The sequence below is a fragment of the Fukomys damarensis genome, unplaced genomic scaffold (assembly GCF_012274545.1).
Source record: "Fukomys damarensis isolate Sample0158 unplaced genomic scaffold, DMR_v1.0_HiC HiC_scaffold_37, whole genome shotgun sequence".
Lineage (NCBI taxonomy): Eukaryota > Metazoa > Chordata > Mammalia > Rodentia > Bathyergidae > Fukomys > Fukomys damarensis.
This window is the reverse complement of record NW_022900949.1, coordinates 21,852,062-21,867,542: the sequence shown is the minus strand read 5'-3', so window position 1 is coordinate 21,867,542 and position 15,481 is coordinate 21,852,062. Positions and strand designations below refer to the sequence as shown.

The 15,481-nt window shown below is 41.1% G+C and overlaps 1 protein-coding gene across 9 annotated transcripts in view; it reads left to right on the top strand.

Moving 5' to 3' along the window:
- Mllt10 (MLLT10 histone lysine methyltransferase DOT1L cofactor) overlaps positions 1 to 15,481 on the top strand; it is a 177,508-nt gene that overhangs the window by 147,867 nt on the left and 14,160 nt on the right. For 8 of the 9 annotated variants that reach the window (XM_010619837.3, XM_019206869.2, XM_019206868.2 and 5 more), the window contains one exon: positions 7,851 to 8,032. In XM_010619837.3, the coding sequence (XP_010618139.1) occupies positions 7,851 to 8,032 (182 nt within the window). The remainder of the gene's footprint in view (positions 1 to 7,850; positions 8,033 to 15,481) is intronic. The other variant, XM_019206867.2, reaches the window with a different exon arrangement.

The following is a 15,481-nucleotide window of genomic DNA, read 5'->3' as shown; positions in this document are numbered from 1 at the left end:
CATGTCAAAATTAAAGGGGGACAGGTAGAGATGTAGCTCAGTATGGCAGGTGCAGGTTTTGATATTCACTATAGCAGCTCCTTCCCCAACCCCACAAATTTGGCAGCTTTAAACCCCACACATTTGTTAGCTTCATTCATAAGAAGTTTGGGTTGAAATCATTTCATTTTTTGCTTCTGGTCTCAGCTGGGCTGAAACGAAGGTGTTGACCAGGTGTGTTCTCATTACCAGTGTTGGCAAACTCTCCTTTTCTTCCTGCCCTTGCAAGACTGAAGTTGCCATTTCCTTACCGACCTTCAGCTGGGGGCCACCTTTAACATGTAGTGGTTGATTGATTTAGCGCTAGCCTAGAAAAAAATGTAATTGGGGGGCGGGGACATAGCTCAGTGGCACATCACACCTGTCTGGCAAGCGCACGATCCTGAGTTCAGTTCCTGGTGTTTGTGGGGGAATTGGTATATGTTTGTGATGCAAAATAGTTACATTCATTTTGGGCAGTTTTTGTAGAGGCTTTTGTAAGAACTGTGTGTGTCCTTCCATGTTACAGCAAGCCGAGTCGGAATCTCTCCGACTTCCCTTTCTGCTGGTGTCTCCTTAGTTTCCCTTCTGTTGCATCCCCCCACCCCACTGACTCCCTCTCCCTCTTCTGTCCATACATGCTCACGTAATTGTATTACCCTGTGAGATACTGCTCATTTTGTAGAATGATGTTGAAACAGGTTTTACAACAAAATAGGAAAATATGTGCAGTAGTCCTCCTTTATCTGTGGTTTCATTTTATATCATTATTTGCGGGTGAGTTTGGTCTGAAAATATTAAATGAAAAATTCCAGAAATAAATCTGTGAGTTTTACATTGCATGCTAACATTACTAGTATGATGCCTTGCCTAGGACGATTTGTGTCCCTTTGTCCATCAGGTCAGTGCTGTGTATGAGGACATCCCTCCAATGACCAAGGTCAGTTCCCATGAAATGGGTTGGTCACTATACGAGAAATTGAATATACAGTGCACATTACAGTGTTCCGAACAGAGAAATGCTTGAAGGAAACTCCAACTTGATGACTGTACTTTTATTTGCATAACTCTTACATGCAGTACTGTAATGTATAATAGAACATAAAATTATAGTACTGTATTACACAGTACAGTCAGCTAAATTGCTCTAAACAAGATGTTCTATTAAAAAAAACAGATGAGGCTCTGCCAGTGAGGTTTAAAGAATAGAACAGTTGTAAGTCAGAACAGTTGTTAAACGAGGACCACTCTGTACTGTTTGCCTGTGCGTTGGTTAGCATCCATCTTCTTTGTCAGATTGGAACTGCAGAGGTTGTGTTCAAGTAACCCTTGGCGTCACTTCATCCAGTGACCCTGAAGCACCAGGCGAACTGATGCAGGGGAGGGCTCAGCACACGAAAGGCTGGGGGCACTGGGCCTGTGGCAGTGCTGGGGATGGATGGAGGAAAGCAGCTTGCACAGGGCACGCTACTGTCTGTGGCTGCCTAGAACATAGCCCTCTGGACAGATGGGAGCGTGGATATGTAAAGGCTTGCAGAGTCCTTATGTAATACATAGGCCAAAGGAAAATAATAACAAAACCCTGTAAACTACCAAGAAGTTTGAAAATACGTTAAAACATCAACAGCGCTTGAGGATTTTTTCTAGATTTCTGTGTGTTTCAAATTTTTAATAATGATATGCATTTTTATAGATAATGTTAAGAGAAGCAGTACATAATGAGTGAAGTTGTTCATCTTTATATTAAAATAGAGCAGCCTAAAAATAATTAATGCTTGCCTAAGTAGGTTCAAAAACACCTATATTCCATCAAGATGACTAAGACTCAGAAAATAAAGCTCTAATTTAAGTTGTTTTACCTTCTCTGAGAAATGAATGAACTAGTTCTATGGAGATATCCCACAGTCTAGAAAGGAAAAGCCAAAAATAAACACTATTGTGTTGATTCATTAGTTGCCGAGGGGAAGGTGCAGTGTTAATACACTTTCCCTCTTAGGTTTGATAATGTGGTTATTATGTATTAATGAAGTGCCTCCTCTGCAGTGGACAGCATTTTAGTTATGCTCTGCCTGTACAAGCTCTGTGAAATCCTCGGCGGCATCCCTACTTTATAGGTGAGGGGAGCGAGGTGTGAGGGAGGAGGGAACATTTAACTGTGTTCTCTAAGGGAAAACATCCAGGCCCTTAGGGAGTGGACTGGGGATAACTTGTGGGGCTTAATCCTTTACTTGGTGAAGATCTTCCTCAAGACTATTTTCATTCATTTACTCTCCTCGCAGATCAAAACTGCTCGAAGCAGGTGAACACCAACATTTCTATCCCTAGGCAGATCTGCTTCTGCCTTCCGCATCAAGTATGTATGACTGCATTGGGCACAAGACTTGTAGCTGGGACTACAGGTGTGTGTCACCAGCTGGCATGTCCTGTTCTTAAGATCATCTCTGTGTTTCTGATTCAGTGGGCATTTTTCAGTCTGGATCTTCACTGGGCTTCTCAGCAGCGTCTGATACGGATATCTTTTCTTGGCTTCAGTGACATACGTCACAGTTACGGTTTCTGCTCCTCTTATTAGTCTCAGTTCTCTTTATGCATTCATCTTTCACAAGCTGTCCCTGAAATGTTGGGAGGTACTCAGGACTCCGTCAAAGGTGGGCTATTTTGGTGACAAGATCTCTCTGTGTTGCCCAGGCTGGTCTCAAACTTGTCAGCCTAAGTGGCCCTTCCGTCAACCTCCTGAACAGCTAGGACTACAGCTGGCACATTATTGAGGCTAGCTTTTAACCTCCATACCTAGTGTTCCAGTTTCACCATTTGAGTGAACGACTCTTTTCAGGTTTTGCAGTATGTATTGGTACTGAACCAGAACCTAGGGCCTCTGCACTGAGCTACATCTCTGCCTTTTTATTTTTTATTTTGAGACAAGGTCTTGCTAAGTCACTAAATTGCCCAAGCCAGGCTCAAACTTGGCAGGCCTCCTGCCGCAACCTCCTAGAATGCTGAGATTATAGGTACGTGCCACCTCACGTGGCATATGTGACATTTAATTACTCAGTCTTAATAATCTTTCTGTCCTACCTACCAGTCATCAAGTTTGGATGATTCCACCCAGCTTCCAGATACACTTCAGATCCAAGTTTATGTTCCCAGGGGCACAATTTTTCATTTGACTTACTGACTAGCCCCCAAAAGTTCTTTCTTCCTGCTCATTTCCCTTTGAATCCAGTTGCTCCATAACGGCCAGATGGATTAACCCTCTTTAGAAGCCTGGAGTCATGGGGTTTCGTCTTGGTGTCTTTCTGTCAATGGCAGCATGTATTTAGAGCATCTCACTGGCTTATGGGATTTTGTGAGCTTTGTTTCTTCCCCTCCACTTTACTGCACAATGTCTTTGGCGGTACCTAGTTTGCACCAGTGAATTAATATTTTAAAGTTTTTGAACAGTTCCTTTAAACACTACATTCTTTGGTTAACAGACCTTCAGATCCTGACTTACAAGATCATTCCTGAGACAGGTGTTTTTTGCTTCCTTGTTTGCACTACCCTTTTATTTTCCACCGTGTTGTGTGTTGGAGTTTATATTCATGTATTTGTCTCATGTTTGCCTTCGAGATTAGATTGTAAATCCCTGGAGAGAAAGACCTTCCCTTGCCTGTCTGTTCCCTGCTCCCAGCACATCGCCTGCTCCCTACCTTGGGGAGTCCAGCAGTTACCAGGGTGAGAGAGGCCACTGAGTGCAGACAACTCTGCATCTTTTTTCCCCATTCTGCCCTGAGAATGTGCGTTTCAGAGTCTTTTCCTAGAGCTTGCGCATTATTTAGTTCTGCTGAATTTAGTGAATGCTAAATTGTTAGTGATTGTTAGAATAGTGTGTGACTTGTAAAAGGTTGGATATAGAGTATGTTAAGTAGAAAGCAGATAAAATTGGAGGAGGATGGTTTGTCTTTGCAGAAAGAGCCAGAGTTGGTCTTAGTAGACTGTTTTTGCTTTACTAGCCAGAACTGAGGAATGAGGGAGTCGAGGGAAGTTAGCAGTCTTAATTTTTTTGGAAATGGGGATTGAACTAAGGACCTTGCACTTGCTTGGTAGGTGGGGGGGGGCACCACTGAGCTAAATCCCAGGCCCCCAATTTTTTTCAACCCCTGAAAGGAAAGGAAAATTTTGATTTGTTATTTTATCATAGAAGCTCAAAATGTGATCACTATGGTGCATGTTTAGCTGTGTGATTTCCTTTTACAGTTGACCCCTGATTTAGGAACTCACTTCCTTCCCGAGGGCTGGTTGCAACTCAGGTTGGTCAGTTGAAGGCTCAGGGTCCTCTACACAGCCTCCAAAGTCTCTCTCCTGTACACAGGCAGATCTCAGTGTCCTGAGAGAGACACTAGACCAGGATTTCTCAGTTAATCCCTCATAAGAAAGGATGCTGTTATGTTCCTTCCAGAGTTCTTAAGGGTTAAATCTGTATCTGAGACCATCTGGAAGCACACGGAGCAGGCATTCAGGCCATAACGCAAGACTGGTCATAAGTTAAAACTGAAGTGCCGGTCATAACCCAAGTTCTTTGTATGTCAGGCTGGTTGTTACTTGAGGATCCATTGTACTTCAGTGTACGCATTAATGTATATTGAAACAATTTAAGTTTCAAGATTGAAGGTCCTGTCACCACAGTTTCACTTGTCGGTTTTACACTTCCATGACCCGTCACTGCATGTCATGATGCAGTGGTAGCCTTTGGAGGGTAGTAGGTTCAGTAGAGGGTTCTTTGACTTACAGATAAAACTTTCAATTAGCACTTAAAATACCGAAATAGCTATAGCTACCATTTATTGAAACTCAGGTGGGATAGGCATTGCTAGATCCTTTCAGTGGACAGTTTCAAATTGAGGTACTCATTATTTTTGTTTTTTGGATAATATTATGGGTAGTTTTGTTTAAGATGATATAATTGGTAAAGTCATGATTTTAACCCATTTGAGTCAAAGGCTTGTGCTATTTTAATTTCAGCATGCTTTTATCTTTCACTTTTAAAAGTTAGAGACCTGTGCATATCAGACTTTTCACCATTAAAATAACTAGGCAGCCAGTATTTTATCTTTTAAGATGGTTTGCAAAAACTGTTCATGTATTTCTGTAGCTCTTCCCCTGAATCTTTCTTTGATCTTAAAGTGTTCCTTATTCCCTATGTAGTTTTTTGTGGTGCTGGGGGTTGGACCCACACAGAGCTGTGTTTTAAGACATTGTCTTGCAAAGTTTTCCAGGTGGGCCTTGACTTCGTGATCCTTCTGCCTCAGGCTTCCTAGTAGCTGGGTGCAGGTATGTGCCGCCCTGCCAGTCTCCTCTGTGCTTAGCACACCCAGCGTCTCTCTGCTGTCCTGAGTTTGTGTGTACTGATTATCTCTGGTGAGACTTCTAAGTTCTTTGAAAACAGAATTCTGGTGTTTGTTTGTTTGTTTGTTTGTTTTGTTTTTGTTTTTTTCCTGTCTTTGGTACTTTTAAAACTAATAAAAAGCTAATAAACATTTGTTGAGTGAACTGTTTGAAAAGCAACTTTAAGAAAAGTATTCCTTTTTCTAAGCTATGTGCTGGCCCTACATTTCTTTCTTTGGTCCTCTTCTTTTGATGATGCTGAGAACTTTTCCTGGGTGCTGTCATTTTTGTTCCTTGGCTGTGACCAGTGTCCATTATCAGGCGTGCTAACTCAAGTACTTGTATATGTCAGGCGCTAAAACAGATGAAGAGGTGAGTGACTCGGTGGGATAACAGGAGTGCTGGAAAATACCTGTGCTGTGCACAGCTCAGCAGATTGTTGCTATTTCAGTGTAGTATCCAGTATTCACAGATCTTCAGGTTCTCAGGAGAAAGAGAACTCTAGGCTTTTTAATGTGAAGTTTCTTCCATTTCTAAATATGAACACCAAACTTCTAGAAGCTTAAAAATCTCTCAGCGCAGGGATGGAATTTAGCTCAGTGGTTCTGCAGCCTGCCTCCCAAGGATGGGAGTTCCATCCCAAGTACCAAAACAAACAAACAAACATCTTTCAGTGGCTCCTGTTGTCTCCAAACTAAAAATTTTTGAATTTTGTATGTTCTTTCAATTTGGTTCTCGCTTATCTTGTGCTTTGTCCTTTACATAATGGAAGTGAGACAGATCAGTCTCAGTTACGTAGTGAGACCCTGTCTCAAAAAAAAAAAAAAAAAAAGAATGGAAGTGAGAGGGCATGTTAACCCTTGGGGGTTCCATGTTTCCTCCTCAGAGCCTCCCTCCCCTCTGTTCTGCATGCTGCCTCCCTGCCTCCCCTCCGTCTGCTGAGGGCCGCTGTCCCTGTGCGGCTGGGCTCGTGTCTCTAGCCCGTGGTTTCCCACTGAGCTTTCAAGACAGAGCCTTGAATAATGTATTCAGACTTAGGACGGTGTCTGGCAAACATTTCATTCTTGTATATTTGCAGAATGAATAAATCATTTTTCCTGGAGAAATTACAGATATAAGGGCTGCAGTTGTAGTTGTAAGTCCTTTTAAAATGTCCTGATTTTTTTGTTTCCCTTATTTGAAGAAGGTTGTAGGTGTTTTTCTAAATGTGAATCATTAATATTTATATTCTTCGGAACAAAGTAAATTGTACTGTGGGTAATGTACACTAATTATTGTTGCTTTCTAGGACTAGCATTTCTTTAAAAAGACCCCCCCACCCTGCCAGCCCTCTTAGGTTCGCTGTTTCTAGTTGTGTTCCTGGTTAGCTGCCAGTTACTCTTGGTTGCTCCTCCTTTCCTCCCTGGTTTATAGCACAGGCTCTCGGCACGGTGTTCTTGATACTCTGGGCCAGGCTGTTTGTTGTGCAGACTGTCACGTGCAGCGTCCTCAGCCTCCACCACCAGGCACTGATGGCATCTCCCAGGAGGGGCGGTGAAAATGTCTCCAGACAGTGCCAGTGCTCTAGAGTCTTAGTAGAGAAAACTGCCCTGGGTAAATACCGCTGGTTTGTAGATGGTCCATCTCTTCGTTATCCTCAGAGAGCCTCCTTCTGTTACCTTTCTGGTAGCAGCATAAATAGACTGTTTTGCCTTGTTTTTCCCCAGTAACTGTTTATTTGCTGTTAGGTTCATTTCTCTTCCTTCTGTGTTTCCCATCCAGTTTTGTAGAATGAATAGCTTCTGCTTCAATCATTTGCACTTTCTTTCTGAGTTTAACCATTGTAGAGAACTAAATATGGTTTCATCCTGTCTTCTTCTATCTGCTGTGGTGCCACCACCTTGTGGACCCAGTCGTCATCAGCCCTTGCAGTCACCCCGTGGTCAGTCGAGAGCTCGTGTCTGTGCTGTCTCCTGAATGTCGTGAGGGGCCGTCGCCCTTTCATTCTCACAGCTGCATACATGAGGCCTTCAGCCTGTTTACTGCTCTGTGAATGTCGTCTGTTTTTTTTAACTTTATTTCTAGAACGAGGTCTTTTCCCATTTCAGACCTTCTCAGGCCTGAAAAAGGCCTGAAAGGCTTAGCAGTTTTTTTTTTTTTTTTCAACTCTTAGTTGCTTCATTCTCTTATTTCACAAAACTTTCATTCACTGTTTTTATGAACTCCTACAACACTGATAATATTTTTCACAAAACTTCTGCTGGGGTCCTTGGCTTTTAACAATTGCCAAATGAAAAAATGACAAGTACTTGATGAAAAGCCAGTGTTTGTTTACTTACTAATATATTTTTTAATAATGTAAATAATACTATTTATAATTGAAAGAGGCCCCAGGCAGGAATAAGTGTAGTTTAACTTGTTGATTAATGTATGTTACTGACAAATTCGATAAGTTCTAAAATACTGATGTGGCATTTCTGTTCTCTCAGGTATTTATAACAGCAGTGATGCAGCAGTGTCATTTCCTAACGCGGTGTCGGGCTCAGGATCCAGCACTCCAGTCTCCACCTCGCATTTACCCCCACAGCCTTCGGGGCATTCGCAGCAGGTGGGAGCTCTTTCCCCCTCAGCTGCTGCAGCTGTAACGCCTGCTGCGGCTAGTACAACGCAGGTATGTTACGAGCACGCTGTGGCAGTTAGGCATGCTGTCCTTTGTAAGGTTTTCCAGCCAGGATTTTGCTATGTAGTTCAGGCTGGACTCGAACTTGCAGCAGTCTCCTGCTTCAGCCTTCCAAGTGCTGGGATTCCATGTGTGCGCCTCCATGCCTGACAGGTTTGTCTTTCTTTACAGTAGGTTTGGTGGAAATAGAGCTTTCTGTGTGAATTTATAAAATATTTAATTTGTATTGACATGTCAGTAAATAGACACTTTTACACGATTTTCAGATGAGAGGACAAATGAGTATGTGGGCAGCAGCTTATTCTTTCCTAAATCTGGGTTTCTAATATTGTTCTGATGATATGAAGATAGTAATTTCAGGGGAGGTTTTATTTTCTGTAAAAATGTAAAGTTCAAAAAGTTTGAGACACTGGGCACAGTAGTGCATGTGGTAATTCCATCTCCGTGGGAGTCTGAAGCAGGATGATCGCAAGTTCTAGGTCAGCCTGAGCAACCTGGTGATGCCCTGTCTTAGAATAAGAAAGGGCTGGGGATGTAGCTCATGATATTGTAGGTAAATGTAGGATAAAGAGGGAAATGATTCCTTCAGGTACTACTATGTGGTTTTCTTCCTGTGTGCGACAAGAGATGTTCCTAAGTATTGTAGATAATGGTGACCATGTAGGGTCTCCTGTTTGTTTCTGCCTTTTGCTTTATTCAGATCTGCAGTCAAATAAATGACCTTGTCTATAGTAATATCTTACAAGCAGGCATCAAACAGGAGAAATCCTACTCTGGGTTGTATAGCTGGGGTGGAGATGGGTGAAGCTGTATGGTTGTTACATGCATGGCAGCCCACCCACAGGCAGTAATTTAAGATTTCTAAAATATGTATTTTCATTTATCTGTAATTATTTAGAATTTTATTTTCATGTTTCCAAATTCTAGCAATAAGTCCTTTAACATTTGTAGAAAATTGTAATAATGACTCCCTTGTAATTGTAAATGTGTGAGTATAAACAGCTTGTTAAGTGGGTGTGTGTAAGCTTTGTAAACTGGAGCTTTGAGGTAAGCGTGCATGATGTCTGCTGTGGGGGACTTGGGTATACGTGTGCACCGTGGGGGTATTTTCTGCAAGCTGCACACCAGAGCACAGCACTAGATTAATGGCAACGTGTGTAAGTGAAGGACACAGCGCAGCCACCAGGATGTTTGAGCGAGATGTTCGAATGAACAGCAGAACAGTTCAGGGGCATGCTCATCAGTAGAGTCATCTTGGCCAGTGGAAGTTAACTTAAACCTTTAAGCCTGAGGAAGAGGTGGTTGGTTACTGTAGGAGGGTTTTTCTTTATCTTATTTCACTAGAAAAGTGAGGTAGCCATAATAATAATGGTGCTTGGAGTAGAAGAGGGTGAGAAGCTAAATGGAAGAGTGGCTGTCATAAATAGTTCCATCTCCTTTAATTAAGTATAAACCTGCGGTGGATAGCATTATACACATGAGCCATGTCTCACACTGGACATTTTCAGTGTGTGTATTCTGTGTAAGAGTCTGTTGTAGTTACTCTGGTGAGTTCTAGGCTGAATGGAGCAAAAACCTCATTTCTTCTTATTTTTTGTGGGTGTAGCATTGGCATTAAGGAGAGGTGAATGGGAGAGTAGTGGTGAAAACAGTTTATGGCTAGAAGGAAAATTCCATTCAACATGGGACCCAGCTGAAGAACAAAGAAATGCTAGTTGCGAGTTGTCCAGCATTCAGTGCAGTCATCATGCTGACTTTGTATCCTCTTTCCACATTTCTGGAAGATGTGGGGCTGATGAATGCAGTGTCTAGTTAGGCTCCTGGGCCATGCGCTGGGACAGCTGTGCTGTCTTCCTGTCTAGCAGGAAAGACTTCCTGCCTGGGAGCTGAAGCTGACTCAGGCGGAGCGGTGCCAGCCTCCAGGCAGCTGAGGCAGACTGACCTCTCAGGGGAGCCGAGACAGGGTGTAGGCAGTGAGAGGGCTGAGGAGACAAAGCCTGGGGTGGAGCTGTGGGACTCTTGAAATTGGTAACTGGTTATCCACTCCCCCAGATGACAAGTCCATTTCTGTTTGACCCTTGTTTGCCTTTGGACCACACAGTTCACTGTGTTTAGGCAGATGCATCTTAGTATGCTTTAGACGTAGTTAATTTAAAACGTAGAATGGTGGTGAGATGCTTGGTAAGTGGAGTTTATCAGTATTTTGAATATAATTCTACATGTCATGATAATTTAAGAAAACGATCACAGTAACAAGCAAATACTTTAAAAATATGAATGGAAAATAGAAATATTAAACCATATTATTTCATCACCCCCTCCTGCAAAAATTAAATGACTCAGTAGTAAATTTCAGTACTTGGATTGGTGCCCTCGGATAAAAATCCAGGTATCATTCTTTCTAATCTGTGTTGTCAGCAAGCTTCAGACCTCTTATTTGGCTTATTTGCTGCCTTGCTTGTTGCCCAGTGTTACCAGAGAAGCACAACCAGCAAGGAGTGGGAAGACTTGTACAATTATGGGGAGGGGTGGAAATCTGGTGATTACTAGCTGAGTTTGAAAAAGAATAGTCCTTAAAACTGTTGCCAATGTAATTTCGTATTTTTAAGTGTTAATCCTTTTGTTTTCTCTGATATATGGTACTTGCTTGTAGTAGGATATAGCAGTAGTATAGTTAAAATCCTAGGTACTGGGAGGTAGAACGCCTGCCCATGAGATTGTTAATGATGTGTTGTCCCCTTGCAGGGCCGTGAGTAGAAGTATAAATTAGTTTCTGTAGGAGTGCCATTAATTTTTTATTTTGCTTTTGTCTTTGGGAGAATACAAGTCTTTTTGTTTGAAGGATGATTTTTTAGTAGAATAATTTAAGACCAAATATAATGAAAAATACTTGCATTCTATTATAGTCTGTGTTTTGAGTTTTGCTTTTGGATATCATTTTCATGCAGATGGTCATGGTAATTGTGCTTCCTTGTCCTACCCCATTTTACTTGTGTTTTTTGTTTATAGTTTATTGTTGTTTGTTTGCTGTAGTGCTGGGGTTTGGACCCAGGGCCTTTGCACTGAGCTTTATTCCTTCCCTGATTGATTGATTGTTTCTGGGGTTCAAATTCAGGACCTTGCGCTTGTCAGACAGGCGTAGTGCCACTGAGCATGTTACATCCCCGGTACCCCATTTTTAGGTTTTGAGATAGGATCTCCTTGAGTTACTAAATTGCTGAGGCTCACCTTGAATTTGCAGTCTTCCTGCCTCAGCCTCCCAGAGTGCTGGGATTACAACTATGTGCCACCGTGTCCATTTTAACTGTAAGTGATTTTTAAACCTGTGTCATTCTTACAACAGTGACATGGAAGCCGGGCGTGGTTATGCATACCTGCAATCCCAGCACTCGGGGCTAAGGCAGAAGGATTGCAAATTTGAGTACTACTGTGGCATCTCAGTGAGGCCCCACCTCAAAATAAAACATTGACAAAAGCTGGTACGTGGCTCAGTGAAGTAGTGCTGCTGGGTTCCGTCCACAGAGCCACCTCCCCTCAAATCACTTAATGTTAAATTTCCAGTATTTGCCTATCCGTTTACTACATGTAGATGTTTTAAGGCACACATTTAGTGACAAGGATTTATCACATTTGGGTAACATGTTGACCTCAGTAAACCAAAATATTTTCATTTTCTGATGCTGTGATAATATTGGCACACACAGGTATGTGTGCATTTCGGGGGAATCACTTAGATGTTACCCTGATTTTTTCACATGTCAGCTAATAGACATTTTCATTTTATTTAAGTGACGTTTTCATTCTATTTAAGAAAATGTTTCAGTTTCCTGGGCAACGTTAACTGACTGGAGTGGTGTTATTTTGTTTGTACTTGAAAGTTTCATCTGTCTCACATAATTTTGTAATGGCTTATACATTTAAGGAATTCACCTGTAAGCTCATTAAGATCAAATGCTTTTCATTAGCGTACGTTCACAGTGCTAATAATGGCCACATTCCTCATGGCGAGTTGGCCCATGCACAAAACATGTCGTAATTCTTTTTTTATCTCTGTTCCTCTTCTCCCTCCTTAAATAAGGTTTGATAAATGTTTTATACCTCTTGTTCTTTTAGGATGAAAAGGATAAGTAACAACACAAGGTCATGTATCTGGTAAGCAGTGAAAGTTAGTTTGGAAGCAACAAGGCTTGCCTTGGTGTCTGTCCCCTGATTACCAGTTACTGTAAAAGTGTATTTCCCAGTTATATGCCCCTTACGCTAAGAGGTGTCTCTTTGAAAAACAATGCCAAGAATTTTACTGTGTCCATTGTAAAATAGCAGAAAATTTGAGTCTGAAGTTCTGGGTTCCTGGTTTCCTGCTCACTAGTGTAACCTTGGTTAGATTTCTAAAATTTTCTTGAGCCTCAGTTTTTTTCAGATATAAAACAAGAGTACTTTAAGTGCTTGGCTTCTCTGCTCTACAGGTATATTTTGAAGTTTGAATGCAGACCATAAAGTACATTACAATGTAATGTTTATTTTAACTATTCATAGAAACTGCTGATAACCAGTAAGGGAATGGTAGAGATAGTATTAAAAATTCTGTGAACACTTTGTTAAAACTTGAAATTCCATGCAAACATTGATACTTTAAGTTCAGCTGTGGATAAAGGTCTTTTCCAGCTGTAAAATTATTTCAGTAGCTGTCTTTTTCTTAGGGACTTATTTCCCCCCCAAAGTTAGGAGATACCAGTGAGTTATAACCAATTAATAAGCCATAGAATTGGCTGGTTATTCTGTGCATCCCCGTGGTCCAATGGTGAGTATTCATTCACCAAGGGTTTAACTGCACTTTAATCCCTCCTAGTACTTTTTGGAAACTCAAGTGTGGGGCATTTCAACATTAGCCTGAACAATGATTTTGAATACATTAAAGTCCTAACAATTAGGGAGCAGTTTGGAGCATTGAATAATGTGGAATGATGCAATTGAATCTGACAGCTTCAACAACCAGCCTGCTCATGGGGCCTGGAAGTTGTTCACACTTGGTTTCTTCTTTCCTCACATGCTGAGAATTAAAGCCTTACTGGTGGTAGCTACCACAGAAATAGGGTCTGTTATCAGAATATGTTTCATGGTACTAAGTTTGAATCAAGCTGGAGAACAGATGAAACTTTCCATTGGTTCTCCAATCCCTGTCCGATATTCATTCATAGTTTTCCTGGAAACCTTCCTGGTCAAATACTCTTGTGTTTGCAAATTCAAAAATACAAATTGTATTTTAATACATTGGAACTCTTTATGTTGTATTTGCAGTAGAGTTATCTTACTGTAGAGTTACCTAGATTAAAGTGTTACTGCAGCGTCTGGGATGTAGCTCAGTAGTACAGAGCCTGCCTAGTATGCACCAGACCCTGGGTTCAACCCCCAGTGAAACCCTCACCACTACCACACACACACACACACAGGGGCATACTGAGGCAGATCAATTCATGTTTCTTTGAAAAATAGGTTTTAATCTTTGAAATATGCTGTGGTTAGTAAAGTTAATGGAAAAGTTTAAACAATAATTTATAAAAATAACTTCTAAAATAAGCGAAAATATAAATGCTCACCATGTGCCAAGTATCCTTCTATACTCTTTACATATATTAATGCAGTTCTAGCAGTATTCCTACGAGGTGGCTACAACTCTTGCTCCCATTTTCCAGTGGGCATTGAGAGAGGGTTTACTTAGTAACTTGCCCAAGGTGACATAACTCAGCTTGTGGCAGGTATGGTGATGAGGAAGTTTTGTTTATGTTAAAAGTACAAATGGTTCAGAGTCTGAAGAAGATTTTGGAAGAATGCATTGTAAATTGTGTTAGTGTTAGAATGGTTGAAGAAAAAAAGCTCTGCTACGTTTTATAGCTTGTTTGAATCATTTGCTTTTTTTTGGGTACTGGAGATCGAACTCGGGACCTTGACACTTGGAAGGCAGACGTCGGCACAGCTGAGCTAAATTCCTGGCTCTTATTTGAATCATTTGACTTTAATGTTTATTGACAGCAGGCTAACTGCATTAAAAAAAAAAAAAAAGCCTGTTAAACTCTGTTCCTATGTGATGGAAGTGTGGAGTTTCAGACCTCCCTCTAGAGATGTTACTGTAAAACTTTGCAAAGTGAAATTCCCATAGGTACTCTTCTTTTCTTTCCATACCTCATTTTTCTTGTTCATACATCCTAATTTTCACTTTATCCTCATTAGAGTGGGACAGAAATCTACCAGAATCAAAACCCACTTCTAAATTTTACACCTGAGTAATCGAGCATGTAGCCTGACCTTTTCCACTTAGTTTTAGAAAATCCAAGCATCTAGGAATGAATTAAGAGTTACTAATTTACAGGCATATCTGGTCATAAGCAGACCTTTTAAATATAAGAGGTGAATTGTTAACAGGAGAAATTTCAAGCTGAAATGTAATTTTAATCTTAAGTTTCTGATAAAGTTACTTCGGAAATACTAGTGTGTCTTTGACTGGAGTTTGACTATTGCCTTGATAGAGACTTTTATTTCCCCTCTAGATAAGTTATTCTTTGTTAACAGTGTTCTCAAGATACCCAGACATGTTTTGTTAAAAAGTGAATCTATTTTTAACCTACTGATCTTTGGGGATCATCTTGCAAAATAATTATACTTCTCTTAATGAGGTTTTTTTACTCATGTTAGAATAAATGTTATAACATCTTTAGTGTGGAAGTGGGTCTTGTTAATTATTAGTGTTAGCAGAAGGAAACCTCTTTACGACACCATCGTGTCAGTTGCAGTAGCAGTTCATCCTGGCAGGACTGCTTCACCTGGGGATGACTGTAGATGTACAGGAAAGCCGTGAGCACATGCAGCAGTGGTGGCGAACCCATGGCACACGTGCTGCTGCAGGCTGTACCCGCGAAAGCTGCCGCACCGCAGTGCTCGCACAGCCCGTGCCTTTCCTGGGCAGGATGAAGCTGCAGTGTCAGGGTAGGTGTCCTGTCAGTAAATAACTTCTAGTCCTCGTACCTGATCTTCTGAAATATTTTCTTGAGTTGACAGAATGCCTGTGCTTCTTGTACTCACCAGTGTTACCTTTCCCCCCCACTCTTCCCTTGTCCGTCTTCTGTTTTATTAAGTTGTGAATCTTTTCACTCAAATGTGGGTTTATTTCTTTTTCTTTTTTGGCCTGGAGGTAGCAAAGAAGGGATACCCACTGCCAGACATTATTCCGGAAGTGTACTGGCTCAGTTGTGGAGACCTCTGTGGGAACTTTCCTAATTCACATTGCCTACTTGAAGGTGATGCTGTGACTTGAGTTTTTTAAAACAGAAATTAGTGTCGAGAGGTTTAGACTTTTTAATATACCCAAAATAATCTGTCTGAGTCATCCAGATAGTTTGAGAAGTTGGTTATTTTGAATAGCATTCTTATTTTACTTTTTTTTTTTTT